This window comes from Melanerpes formicivorus, unplaced genomic scaffold (genome assembly GCF_026170545.1).
Source record: "Melanerpes formicivorus ecotype bairdi unplaced genomic scaffold, bMelFor1.0.p_v2 SCAF_121, whole genome shotgun sequence".
In the NCBI taxonomy this organism is placed as follows: Eukaryota; Metazoa; Chordata; class Aves; order Piciformes; family Picidae; genus Melanerpes; species Melanerpes formicivorus.
Window position 1 is genome coordinate 856,146 of NW_027142473.1, and position 13,625 is coordinate 869,770.

Below are 13,625 nucleotides of genomic sequence, written 5' to 3' on the forward strand. Positions count from 1 at the left end.
AAATCACTAAATGGATTTCTGCCTTTCCCGTAACAAAAGCATGCCTTTTATACAGTTTTGGATGTAGTATTACATCAGATCATATACATAATCATATCTTTGCATGCATATTCATATGAGGCGTGGTGTAGGCGGAGCGTGGGCGGGGACATCTCTTTTGAGGATCTTCTTGGTGGTCATTCCGGTGGCCTTCATCATGGGCAGGGGTCTCCTGATGAGTCTTCCTCCTTAAACTTTTGAACTCCTTTCCTAATTTGGTCAATTCCCGGTGTACCTGGCTTGGTTCCCCTGGCTTGACAAGGCTCTTAGGGTCAGTTTGACCTTGTTGGCTCTGAATCATGCTTAGTCCAACAGCTCTTATCAGTTTCTATTCCCTATCTCCTTTTTCTGTCACAGTGTTCCATGCCTTAGCCGATTTATTGCTCTATCTGGTTTATGCTTTCTTCAAATGCTCCACATTCTATGTTTTAACCCATTATTTCTCGAAAACTATCTGTTTTGGGGCTTCACACAGGCACACCATTTTGCCAGTGTGCCCCTGTAATGGGTTGGGGCAAACCCCCTCCCCACCACAGGGCAGAAACAACAACTCAGACAAAGGGATTGGAAAAGTGATGGAAAGTTTAAATAGGAAAACAATTTAAAAGCAAACACCAATGAAAGCTTTACAGAGAACCACAAGCACCGTGACAAAGAGAGAGATCCCAGAACATGCCCAAGAACATCCCATCCCCACCTGGGGGTGCACCCAAACCCCCCCAGGGCTCTTTCCGCCCCCCCCCCCCAACCCAGCCTTGGGCCTGGGCAGGCCCAAGGGAGGTGGCTCATACCATTTTACCTAGGCTGCAGCTGGGGACGAAAGAGGAAGTGAAGACCCCGCATGGGCATTTTATAGGGGAGCAGGGCATTATGGGATTGCATACCTGCCTGTGACCACCCCCTGGGCTGGACCCACCCGTAGGGACATCCCAGGTGTGTTCTGTGCAGTGGCATCCGGGCCAGCACCCAGCCTAAACCACCACAGCCCCACAGGCTGCTTCTGGAGAAAGTGGCTGCTCACAGCTAGGAGCTGCAGACTGGCAGCAAACTGGCAGCATGGCTGTGCCCATACAGTGGGGGTGGATGGAGGCCAATCCAGTTGGGTGCAGCTCAGCTGTGCTGTTCTGCAGGGCTCCCCTGGGCCTGTTCTCTTTAGTATCTTTTATACTGGATGAGGGTAAGGGGATGGAGGGCACACTCAAGAAGCTTGCAGATGACACCATGAGCCACAGGCAGACGGATGTGCTTGAGGGTAGGAATGTTCTAAAGAGGGCTCTGGCCATGGGGGATCGATGGCTAAGGACAATGGTATGAGGGTCACCAAAGCTCTGTTATATCTGTGGTGCTTAGGGCAATAGTTTGGAGTTGGATTGGGACTGTTGGTTAAAGGTTGGACTCAGTTCTACTGAGGGACATTTCCAACTGTGCTTCAGGAGTGTGGTGCCAGGGAGAGAGGGTGGGTGAGGTGTGGGCAGAAGCGCCTTGGTGTGTCCAAGCCTGAATTTGGCCATGAGAATGGTTTGCGTTGCATTCTGGAAGTCTCCTAGTGCTACTCTACAGTGTTCTGGTTGGGTCTATTGTTTCAAAGAGAGGTCTTCTGGCCCTTATCAAACCCACCCCCACTGCCTTTTGAGGTCAGATGTTTACCCCTGTCAGGCTGGCAGAGGCCTGGGAGAAGAAAGGCAGAGGAGGCATGTGGGTCTGGTCTGCAGGAGAAGTTCATTGAGGTCAAAGCAGAGGGCAGTGGCAGGAGCAGCAAGGCACAGAAAAGGAGTCGGTGTGAGGAGGGGTGCTGCGTCAAGCCATGGTTTGGTGTTGGATTGGTAGTGTTGGTTAAAGCCTGGGCTGGGTTATTTTGATGGAGGTTTCCATCTCAAGTGAGCCTGTGATGCAAGAGTGCTGCCATCTCCTTGTCAAACATGGTGTTGAAGTGTGTTGAGATGTGCTGGGAGCAGCCAGGGCTTGCTGTGGCATGGAGATATGGGCATGCCCTTAAAGGCAAGCCCAGGGAGAGCTGTCTCTCCCACTCACCTGGCCAACAGCATGGTTGCTTGCTGCTGAGAAGCATTGAGAAGAAGCATCCTCGTGGTGCCAAGGCCACCACTAAAACAAGTCCCTTAGCAGCACATCTGCACAGCTTCTCCATCCCTCCAGCCCTGGACAGCCTGCTCCAGGGCTCGCCAAGCCTTTCCATTAAGAAATTCTTCCTCATATCCAACTGAAAGCTCCCCTGGTGCAAATTGAGGCCATTTGCTCTTGCCCTATGCCTTGTTCCTTGGGAGAAGAGACCAACCTCTACCAGTCTCCAACCTCCTTTCTGAGATTTGCACACACTCCAAAGGTCTTCCCTCAGCCTCCTGTTTTCCAGGCTGAAGAAGCCCAGGTCCCCCAGCTGCTCCTCTCCAGACCTGTGCTCCAAACCCCTCACCAGCTTCATTGCCCTTCTCTGAACCTGCTGCAGCACCTCAATGTCGTCCTGGGAGTGAGTGGCCTGAAAAGGGAACACAGGATGGGAGGTGTGGCCTCCACAGTGTGGGAGCATGGTCACTGTCCTGGTCCTGCTGCTCACACTCTTGCTGATCCAAGCCAGGAGGCTGGAGGCTGCCTTGGCAACCTGGGCACAAGCTGGCTGATCTCCTGCTGGATATTGACCAACATCTCTAGGTCCTTTGCCTTGGTGAGAAGCAAGTGGGGGGCCAGCAAAGATCTTCAGTGGCCAGAGGTCAAGGTTTAAGTGGCCAGGCTGAGAAGGCAGAGAGGTAAAAGGGTAGCAGAGGGGAATGTGCCCAAACTGCCACCTTCTTGGCCACGCTGCCCCACAGGAGCCTCACCAGCCCAGCCAAGCAGGGCCAAGGGCCTGCTCTTGCTTCTGGTCCTCAGGACCTCAGGGAGCCCACACTCAGCAGGCAGCTGACCTCCCAGAGGGAGCTTTCTGTGTGACCTCAGATCAGAGAGACGGTTGCTTGCAGACCCCTCAGAGGTGGTCTAGGGACCTTGCAGTTAGGGGGATGCTAGTCCAGAGCCTGCAGTGAAGAGGAGGTGGTGTCCTGAGGCTGCTCTCCAGGGGACGAGTTGAGGATGCCATAGGAAGGTAAGAGCATGGCCGGGGGACAGCCACCTGGGTGGAATGGGGACAGCGGCCAGGCAGATGGTCCAAGAAGAACCCAGCACTACACCAAGTGAGGGTTCGACAGCAAGGCTGGTGGTCAGCTGGGCAGCCTGTGGTGGGACTTGGCCAGAGGCATCACAGAGGAATGTTGTGGTGTTGGAGCCTTTGTGTGAAGCACTGCTGGGGCTGCGTCACAATCCAAACCCTCCCAAGGTGCCGCTGTGAGGTGTTGCTGGTGGCATATTTGTGAGGAGAGCTCTTGTGGACCTTTATGACCGACTGCAAAGGCCAGGTGAGGATGGCCTTGAGAAGAAATTCAGAGGAGGCATGTGGGTCTGGTCTGCAGGAGAAGTTTATTGAGGGCAAAGCAGAGGGCAGAGGCAGGAGCAGCAAGGCACAGGAAGGGAGGCGGTGTGAGGGACAAGCAGGGCGAGCATGAGGCCAGGGGCTTGTGTTGCAGGAGCTGTTGCAGGCTGCGTGTGGTGTCAGGGTTGGTGTGCAGGGCCCTCAGCAGGGGTAGGAGCCTCTTGCGGCGCCACAGCCATAGCCCAGGCCAGCCAAGCCGTAGCCGTAGCCGTTGCCGAAGGCGCCGGAGGAGATGGGCACTCCCTGGGCGTTGAGCTCGGTGCCCAGGGCAGCCCCTGAGGAGGATCCGACGGCGGTGCTCTGGGGGAAGGAGGTGAGGATGGGTCCTGGCAGGGTGACCAGCACGGGGGAAGGCTGGATGAAGACGCGGGAGTCCTGGCACTGCCTGACGCAGGGCTCGTTGCAGCTGTTGGCCAGCGGGGTGGGTCCGCAGGGGCGGCAGCGGTCGTAGCAGGCCATGGGTGTGGGGTGGAGGGTCCCTGGAAGAGAGAGAGGGTGTGGAGGGAGCGCAGGGGCTCGGGGGTGTGAGAGAGATGGCCAGTGGGGCAGGAGAAGGAGGGTGAGGGGCTGGAGGCTGACCTGGTGGAGGGAGCAGAGCGCAGGAGAAGGCGTCAGGAGGCGTCTGTGAGGGAGAGAGGCGCTGGGCCGGCTTTATGCTGGCAGGGCTGTCAGCAGAGGTGAGCCCAGCCCGGCAGAGGTGGGGTGTCAGCAGTGAGGTCACGGCGTGGCACTGGGGTGCTGTGGTCTGTGGGTGCCTTGTGGCCGGGGGTCTCATTTCCTGGCAGCCCTGCAACGGCTCCTCTGGCCCTGTTGTTTGTGGGCAAAGAAGGAGCTGGGTGTGAGCTGGCGCCTGGAGGCCGTCTTGGGCACAGCGGTTCCTCAATGGTGGAGCCTTCTGTTCTGAGAGGAGTAAGCAGTGAGGTCAGCAGCTCTGCCACCCTGGAGTTGCAGAGGACACACTTGGCCTTGTTTGGTAACCTGCTTGACAAAGGATCTTGGGAGGCCGTCCTGAAGGGCACAGGAGTCCAGGATGAGCAGGCATGAGCAGACATTCTTCAAGCAGGACCTCTGGGTGGCTCAGCAGCAGGTCATCGAGTCCCAGAATCAGAGAATTGTTTGGATTGGAAAGGACCTCTAAGAGCATCAAGTGCAACCATTGAGCTAGCCCCACCATGGGCATTAAAGCAGATCCCAAAGTACCATGTGCACAGGCTTCTTGACCACTTCCTGGAGAATGAGAAGGCATTGGGATAGGGCAGGCTGGCTGCACAGAGAGCTTGGGCTGGAACTCCTCAAGGGAAGAGTTCTTGACCTGTGGATGCCAAAGCAGGGAACCCAGGAGTACTCCAAGGGCTTTATGAGCTCCTGAAGGGAGAAAATGAGAGAGGGCAAAGCCAAGTAGGATTGCTCCTGCTTCTGCACAGCAGAAGTGCCTTTGTCTTCTCCAAGGGGAAATGGTCAGTAAGGAGCACCAGTGAGACACAGCCAGGTCTGTGGGGCTGGATGGAGGCAGGCAAGGCTACTGAGTGAGCTGGTGGAGGAGCTCTCCAAGACTCCTTCCATTGTTTCCCAGCAGTCCTGGTACCAAAGAGCCAGAACAAGAATGTTGGACGCTACAGGGCTGTTGGTGTGAGTTTGGTGCCAGGGAAGGTGATGGAGCAGATGATCTTGAGTGCCATCCCACAGCACATGGTGGAGAACTGGGCCATCAGGCCCAGTCAGCAAGGGCTTTGAAAGGCAGGTGCTGCCTGCCTGAGCAGATCTCCTTCCATAACAAGTGCCCCACGTGGTGGATGAGGGAGAAGCTTTGGGTGGTTTTCAGCAGGGCTTTAGGAAGCTCTTGGCCAGTGTGCCCCACAGGCTCTTCCTGGAGAAAGTGGCTGCTCACAGCTGGGAGCTGCAGACGCTGCCCTGGGGACCAAGCTGGCAATGGTATGGCAATGGTATGACAATGGTATGACAATGGTATGAGGGTCACCAAAACTCTGCTCTATCTGTGGTGCCTTGGGCCATGGTTTGGTGTTGGATTGGTAGTGTTGGTTAAAGCCTGGGCTGGGTTATTTTGATGGAGGTTTCCATCTCAAGTGAGCCTGTGATGCAAGAGTGCTGCCATCTCCTTGTCAAACATGGTGTTGAAGTGTGTTGAGATGTGCTGGGAGCAGCCAGGGCTTGCTGTGGCATGGAGATATGGGCATGCCCTTAAAGGCAAGCCCAGGGAGAGCTGTCTCTCCCACTCACCTGGCCAACAGCATGGTTGCTTGCTGCTGAGAAGCATTGAGAAGAAGCATCCTCGTGGTGCCAAGGCCACCACTAAAACAAGTCCCTTAGCAGCACATCTGCACAGCTTCTCCATCCCTCCAGCCCTGGACAGCCTGCTCCAGGGCTCGCCAAGCCTTTCCATTAAGAAATTCTTCCTCATATCCAACTGAAAGCTCCCCTGGTGCAAATTGAGGCCATTTGCTCTTGCCCTATGCCTTGTTCCTTGGGAGAAGAGACCAACCTCTACCAGTCTCCAACCTCCTTTCTGAGATTTGCACACACTCCACAGGTCTTCCCTCAGCCTCCTGTTTTCCAGGCTGAAGAAGCCCAGGTCCCCCAGCTGCTCCTCTCCAGACCTGTGCTCCAAACCCCTCACCAGCTTCATTGCCCTTCTCTGAACCTGCTGCAGCACCTCAATGTCGTCCTGGGAGTGAGTGGCCTGAAAAGGGAACACAGGATGGGAGGTGTGGCCTCCACAGTGTGGGAGCATGGTCACTGTCCTGGTCCTGCTGCTCACACTCTTGCTGATCCAAGCCAGGAGGCTGGAGGCTGCCTTGGCAACCTGGGCACAAGCTGGCTGATCTCCTGCTGGATATTGACCAACATCTCTAGGTCCTTTGCCTTGGTGAGAAGCAAGTGGGGGGCCAGCAAAGATCTTCAGTGGCCAGAGGTCAAGGTTTAAGTGGCCAGGCTGAGAAGGCAGAGAGGTAAAAGGGTAGCAGAGGGGAATGTGCCCAAACTGCCACCTTCTTGGCCACGCCGCCCCACAGGAGCCTCACCAGCCCAGCCAAGCAGGGCCAAGGGCCTGCTCTTGCTTCTGGTCCTCAGGACCTCAGGGAGCCCACACTCAGCAGGCAGCTGACCTCCCAGAGGGAGCTTTCTGTGTGACCTCAGATCAGAGAGACGGTTGCTTGCAGACCCCTCAGAGGTGGTCTAGGGACCTTGCAGTTAGGGGGATGCTAGTCCAGAGCCTGCAGTGAAGAGGAGGTGGTGTCCTGAGGCTGCTCTCCAGGGGACGAGTTGAGGATGCCATAGGAAGGTAAGAGCATGGCCGGGGGACAGCCACCTGGGTGGAATGGGGACAGCGGCCAGGCAGATGGTCCAAGAAGAACCCAGCACTACACCAAGTGAGGGTTCGACAGCAAGGCTGGTGGTCAGCTGGGCAGCCTGTGGTGGGACTTGGCCAGAGGCATCACAGAGGAATGTTGTGGTGTTGGAGCCTTTGTGTGAAGCACTGCTGGGGCTGTGTCACAATCCAAACCCTCCCAAGGTGCCGCTGTGAGGTGTTGCTGGTGGCATATTTGTGAGGAGAGCTCTTGTGGACCTTTATGACCGACTGCAAAGGCCAGGTGAGGATGGCCTTGAGAAGAAATTCAGAGGAGGCATGTGGGTCTGGTCTGCAGGAGAAGTTTATTGAGGGCAAAGCAGAGGGCAGAGGCAGGAGCAGCAAGGCACAGGAAGGGAGGCGGTGTGAGGGGCAAGCAGGGCGAGCATGAGGCCAGGGGCTTGTGTTGCAGGAGCTGTTGCAGGCTGCGTGTGGTGTCAGGGTTGGTGTGCAGGGCCCTCAGCAGGGGTAGGAGCCTCTTGCGGCGCCACAGCCATAGCCCAGGCCAGCCAAGCCGTAGCCGTAGCCGTTGCCGAAGGCGCCGGAGGAGATGGGCACTCCCTGGGCATTGAGCTCGGTGCCCAGGGCAGCCCCTGAGGAGGATCCGACGGCGGTGCTCTGGGGGAAGGAGGTGAGGATGGGTCCTGGCAGGGTGACCAGCACGGGGGAAGGCTGGATGAAGACGCGGGAGTCCTGGCACTGCCTGACGCAGGGCTCGTTGCAGCTGTTGGCCAGCGGGGTGGGTCCGCAGGGGCGGCAGCGGTCGTAGCAGGCCATGGGTGTGGGGTGGAGGGTCCCTGGAAGAGAGAGAGGGTGTGGAGGGAGCGCAGGGGCTCGGGGGTGTGAGAGAGATGGCCACTGGGGCAGGAGAAGGAGGGTGAGGGGCTGGAGGCTGACCTGGTGGAGGGAGCAGAGCGCAGGAGAAGGCGTCAGGAGGCGTCTGTGAGGGAGAGAGGCGCTGGGCCGGCTTTATGCTGGCAGGGCTGTCAGCAGAGGTGAGCCCAGCCCAGCAGAGGTGGGGTGTCAGCAGTGAGGTCATGGCGTGGCACTGGGGTGCTGTGGTTTGTGGGTGCCTTGTGGCCGGGGGTCTCATTTCCTGGCGGCCCTGCAACGGCTCCTCTGGCCCTGTTGTTTGTGGGCAAAGAAGGAGCTGGGTGTGAGCTGGCGCCTGGAGGCCGTCTTGGGCACAGCGGTTCCTCAATGGTGGAGCCTTCTGTTCTGAGAGGAGTAAGCAGTGAGGTCAGCAGCTCTGCCACCCTGGAGTTGCAGAGGACACACTTGGCCTTGTTTAGTAACCTGCTTGACAAAGGATCTTGGGAGGCCGTCCTGAAGGGCACAGGAGTCCAGGATGAGCAGGCATGAGCAGACATTCTTCAAGCAGGACCTCTGGGTGGCTCAGCAGCAGGTCATCGAGTCCCAGAATCAGAGAATTGTTTGGATTGGAAAGGACCTCTAAGAGCATCAAGTGCAACCATTGAGCTAGCCCCACCATGGGCATTAAAGCAGATCCCAAAGTACCATGTGCACAGGCTTCTTGACCACTTCCTGGAGAATGAGAAGGCATTGGGATAGGGCAGGCTGGCTGCACAGAGAGCTTGGGCTGGAACTCCTCAAGGGAAGAGTTCTTGACCTGTGGATGCCAAAGCAGGGAACCCAGGAGTACTCCAAGGGCTTTATGAGCTCCTGAAGGGAGAAAATGAGAGAGGGCAAAGCCAAGTAGGATTGCTCCTGCTTCTGCACAGCAGAAGTGCCTTTGTCTTCTCCAAGGGGAAATGGTCAGTAAGGAGCACCAGTGAGACACAGCCAGGTCTGTGGGGCTGGATGGAGGCAGGCAAGGCTACTGAGTGAGCTGGTGGAGGAGCTCTCCAAGACTCCTTCCATTGTTTCCCAGCAGTCCTGGTACCAAAGAGCCAGAACAAGAATGTTGGACGCTACAGGGCTGTTGGTGTGAGTTTGGTGCCAGGGAAGGTGATGGAGCAGATGATCTTGAGTGCCATCCCACAGCACATGGTGGAGAACTGGGCCATCAGGCCCAGTCAGCAAGGGCTTTGAAAGGCAGGTGCTGCCTGCCTGAGCAGATCTCCTTCCATAACAAGTGCCCCACGTGGTGGATGAGGGAGAAGCTTTGGGTGGTTTTCAGCAGGGCTTTAGGAAGCTCTTGGCCAGTGTGCCCCACAGGCTCTTCCTGGAGAAAGTGGCTGCTCACAGCTGGGAGCTGCAGACGCTGCCCTGGGGACCAAGCTGGCAATGGTATGGCAATGGTATGACAATGGTATGACAATGGTATGAGGGTCACCAAAACTCTGCTCTATCTGTGGTGCCTTGGGCCATGGTTTGGTGTTGGATTGGTAGTGTTGGTTAAAGCCTGGGCTGGGTTATTTTGATGGAGGTTTCCATCTCAAGTGAGCCTGTGATGCAAGAGTGCTGCCATCTCCTTGTCAAACATGGTGTTGAAGTGTGTTGAGATGTGCTGGGAGCAGCCAGGGCTTGCTGTGGCATGGAGATATGGGCATGCCCTTAAAGGCAAGCCCAGGGAGAGCTGTCTCTCCCACTCACCTGGCCAACAGCATGGTTGCTTGCTGCTGAGAAGCATTGAGAAGAAGCATCCTCGTGGTGCCAAGGCCACCACTAAAACAAGTCCCTTAGCAGCACATCTGCACAGCTTCTCCATCCCTCCAGCCCTGGACAGCCTGCTCCAGGGCTCGCCAAGCCTTTCCATTAAGAAATTCTTCCTCATATCCAACTGAAAGCTCCCCTGGTGCAAATTGAGGCCATTTGCTCTTGCCCTATGCCTTGTTCCTTGGGAGAAGAGACCAACCTCTACCAGTCTCCAACCTCCTTTCTGAGATTTGCACACACTCCAAAGGTCTTCCCTCAGCCTCCTGTTTTCCAGGCTGAAGAAGCCCAGGTCCCCCAGCTGCTCCTCTCCAGACCTGTGCTCCAAACCCCTCACCAGCTTCATTGCCCTTCTCTGAACCTGCTGCAGCACCTCAATGTCGTCCTGGGAGTGAGTGGCCTGAAAAGGGAACACAGGATGGGAGGTGTGGCCTCCACAGTGCCCCACAGTGTGGGAGCATGGTCACTGTCCTGGTCCTGCTGCTCACACTCTTGCTGATCCAAGCCAGGAGGCTGGAGGCTGCCTTGGCAACCTGGGCACAAGCTGGCTGATCTCCTGCTGGATATTGACCAACATCTCTAGGTCCTTTGCCTTGGTGAGAAGCAAGTGGGGGGCCAGCAAAGATCTTCAGTGGCCAGAGGTCAAGGTTTAAGTGGCCAGGCTGAGAAGGCAGAGAGGTAAAAGGGTAGCAGAGGGGAATGTGCCCAAACTGCCACCTTCTTGGCCACGCCGCCCCACAGGAGCCTCACCAGCCCAGCCAAGCAGGGCCAAGGGCCTGCTCTTGCTTCTGGTCCTCAGGACCTCAGGGAGCCCACACTCAGCAGGCAGCTGACCTCCCAGAGGGAGCTTTCTGTGTGACCTCAGATCAGAGAGACGGTTGCTTGCAGACCCCTCAGAGGTGGTCTAGGGACCTTGCAGTTAGGGGGATGCTAGTCCAGAGCCTGCAGTGAAGAGGAGGTGGTGTCCTGAGGCTGCTCTCCAGGGGACGAGTTGAGGATGCCATAGGAAGGTAAGAGCATGGCCGGGGGACAGCCACCTGGGTGGAATGGGGACAGCGGCCAGGCAGATGGTCCAAGAAGAACCCAGCACTACACCAAGTGAGGGTTCGACAGCAAGGCTGGTGGTCAGCTGGGCAGCCTGTGGTGGGACTTGGCCAGAGGCATCACAGAGGAATGTTGTGGTGTTGGAGCCTTTGTGTGAAGCACTGCTGGGGCTGCGTCACAATCCAAACCCTCCCAAGGTGCCGCTGTGAGGTGTTGCTGGTGGCATATTTGTGAGGAGAGCTGCTGTGGACCTTTATGACCGACTGCAAAGGCCAGGTGAGGATGGCCTTGAGAAGAAATTCAGAGGAGGCATGTGGGTCTGGTCTGCAGGAGAAGTTTATTGAGGGCAAAGCAGAGGGCAGAGGCAGGAGCAGCAAGGCACAGGAAGGGAGGCGGTGTGAGGGGCAAGCAGGGCGAGCATGAGGCCAGGGGCTTGTGTTGCAGGAGCTGTTGCAGGCTGCGTGTGGTGTCAGGGTTGGTGTGCAGGGCCCTCAGCAGGGGTAGGAGCCTCTTGCGGCGCCACAGCCATAGCCCAGGCCAGCCAAGCCGTAGCCGTAGCCGTTGCCGAAGGCGCCGGAGGAGATGGGCACTCCCTGGGCGTTGAGCTCGGTGCCCAGGGCAGCCCCTGAGGAGGATCCGACGGCGGTGCTCTGGGGGAAGGAGGTGAGGATGGGTCCTGGCAGGGTGACCAGCACGGGGGAAGGCTGGATGAAGACGCGGGAGTCCTGGCACTGCCTGACGCAGGGCTCGTTGCAGCTGTTGGCCAGCGGGGTGGGTCCGCAGGGGCGGCAGCGGTCGTAGCAGGCCATGGGTGTGGGGTGGAGGGTCCCTGGAAGAGAGAGAGGGTGTGGAGGGAGCGCAGGGGCTCGGGGGTGTGAGAGAGATGGCCACTGGGGCAGGAGAAGGAGGGTGAGGGGCTGGAGGCTGACCTGGTGGAGGGAGCAGAGCGCAGGAGAAGGCGTCAGGAGGCGTCTGTGAGGGAGAGAGGCGCTGGGCCGGCTTTATGCTGGCAGGGCTGTCAGCAGAGGTGAGCCCAGCCCAGCAGAGGTGGGGTGTCAGCAGTGAGGTCACGGCGTGGCACTGGGGTGCTGTGGTTTGTGGGTGCCTTGTGGCCAGGGGTCTCATTTCCTGGCAGCCCTGCAACGGCTCCTCTGGCCCTGTTGTTTGTGGGCAAAGAAGGAGCTGGGTGTGAGCTGGCGCCTGGAGGCCGTCTTGGGCACAGCGGTTCCTCAATGGTGGAGCCTTCTGTTCTGAGAGGAGTAAGCAGTGAGGTCAGCAGCTCTGCCACCCTGGAGTTGCAGAGGACACACTTGGCCTTGTTTAGTAACCTGCTTGACAAAGGATCTTGGGAGGCCGTCCTGAAGGGCACAGGAGTCCAGGATGAGCAGGCATGAGCAGACATTCTTCAAGCAGGACCTCTGGGTGGCTCAGCAGCAGGTCATCGAGTCCCAGAATCAGAGAATTGTTTGGATTGGAAAGGACCTCTAGGAGCATCAAGTGCAACCATTGAGCTAGCCCCACCATGGGCATTAAAGCAGATCCCAAAGTACCATGTGCACAGGCTTCTTGACCACTTCCTGGAGAATGAGAAGGCATTGGGATAGGGCAGGCTGGCTGCACAGAGAGCTTGGGCTGGAACTCCTCAAGGGAAGAGTTCTTGACCTGTGGATGCCAAAGCAGGGAACCCAGGAGTACTCCAAGGGCTTTATGAGCTCCTGAAGGGAGAAAATGAGAGAGGGCAAAGCCAAGTAGGATTGCTCCTGCTTCTGCACAGCAGAAGTGCCTTTGTCTTCTCCAAGGGGAAATGGTCAGTAAGGAGCACCAGTGAGACACAGCCAGGTCTGTGGGGCTGGATGGAGGCAGGCAAGGCTACTGAGTGAGCTGGTGGAGGAGCTCTCCAAGACTCCTTCCATTGTTTCCCAGCAGTCCTGGTACCAAAGAGCCAGAACAAGAATGTTGGACGCTACAGGGCTGTTGGTGTGAGTTTGGTGCCAGGGAAGGTGATGGAGCAGATGATCGTGAGTGCCATCCCACAGCACATGGTGGAGAACTGGGCCATCAGGCCCAGTCAGCAAGGGCTTTGAAAGGCAGGTGCTGCCTGCCTGAGCAGATCTCCTTCCATAACAAGTGCCCCACGTGGTGGATGAGGGAGAAGCTTTGGGTGGTTTTCAGCAGGGCTTTAGGAAGCTCTTGGCCAGTGTGCCCCACAGGCTCTTCCTGGAGAAAGTGGCTGCTCACAGCTGGGAGCTGCAGACGCTGCCCTGGGGACCAAGCTGGCAATGGTATGGCAATGGTATGACAATGGTATGACAATGGTATGAGGGTCACCAAAACTCTGCTCTATCTGTGGTGCCTTGGGCCATGGTTTGGTGTTGGATTGGTAGTGTTGGTTAAAGCCTGGGCTGGGTTATTTTGATGGAGGTTTCCATCTCAAGTGAGCCTGTGATGCAAGAGTGCTGCCATCTCCTTGTCAAACATGGTGTTGAAGTGTGTTGAGATGTGCTGGGAGCAGCCAGGGCTTGCTGTGGCATGGAGATATGGGCATGCCCTTAAAGGCAAGCCCAGGGAGAGCTGTCTCTCCCACTCACCTGGCCAACAGCATGGTTGCTTGCTGCTGAGAAGCATTGAGAAGAAGCATCCTCGTGGTGCCAAGGCCACCACTAAAACAAGTCCCTTAGCAGCACATCTGCACAGCTTCTCCATCCCTCCAGCCCTGGACAGCCTGCTCCAGGGCTCGCCAAGCCTTTCCATTAAGAAATTCTTCCTCATATCCAACTGAAAGCTCCCCTGGTGCAAATTGAGGCCATTTGCTCTTGCCCTATGCCTTGTTCCTTGGGAGAAGAGACCAACCTCTACCAGTCTCCAACCTCCTTTCTGAGATTTGCACACACTCCAAAGGTCTTCCCTCAGCCTCCTGTTTTCCAGGCTGAAGAAGCCCAGGTCCCCCAGCTGCTCCTCTCCAGACCTGTGCTCCAAACCCCTCACCAGCTTCATTGCCCTTCTCTGAACCTGCTGCAGCACCTCAATGTCGTCCTGGGAGTGAGTGGCCTGAAAAGGGAACACAGGATGGGAGGTGTGGCCTCCACA

The 13,625-nt window shown here is 57.1% G+C and overlaps 3 protein-coding genes across 3 annotated transcripts; all 3 read right to left on the reverse strand.

Moving 5' to 3' along the window:
- Positions 1–3,655: 3,655 nt before the first annotated feature.
- LOC137456329 (feather beta keratin-like) lies at positions 3,656–3,973 on the reverse strand. Its single transcript, XM_068167662.1, has one exon. It carries the CDS (start codon positions 3,971–3,973, stop codon positions 3,656–3,658), a length of 318 nt encoding a protein of 105 aa, XP_068023763.1.
- Positions 3,974–7,264: 3,291 nt separating this feature from the next.
- On the reverse strand, positions 7,265–7,676 carry LOC137456295 (feather beta keratin-like). Its single transcript, XM_068167617.1, has one exon. It carries the CDS (start codon positions 7,653–7,655, stop codon positions 7,338–7,340), a length of 318 nt encoding a protein of 105 aa, XP_068023718.1. The 5' UTR covers positions 7,656–7,676; the 3' UTR covers positions 7,265–7,337.
- A 3,280-nt stretch (positions 7,677–10,956) lies between these two features.
- On the reverse strand, positions 10,957–11,368 carry LOC137456296 (feather beta keratin-like). Its single transcript, XM_068167619.1, has one exon. The coding sequence runs from the start codon at positions 11,345–11,347 to the stop codon at positions 11,030–11,032; it is 318 nt and encodes a 105-aa protein (XP_068023720.1). The 5' UTR covers positions 11,348–11,368; the 3' UTR covers positions 10,957–11,029.
- Between the last annotated feature and the right edge of the window lie 2,257 nt (positions 11,369–13,625).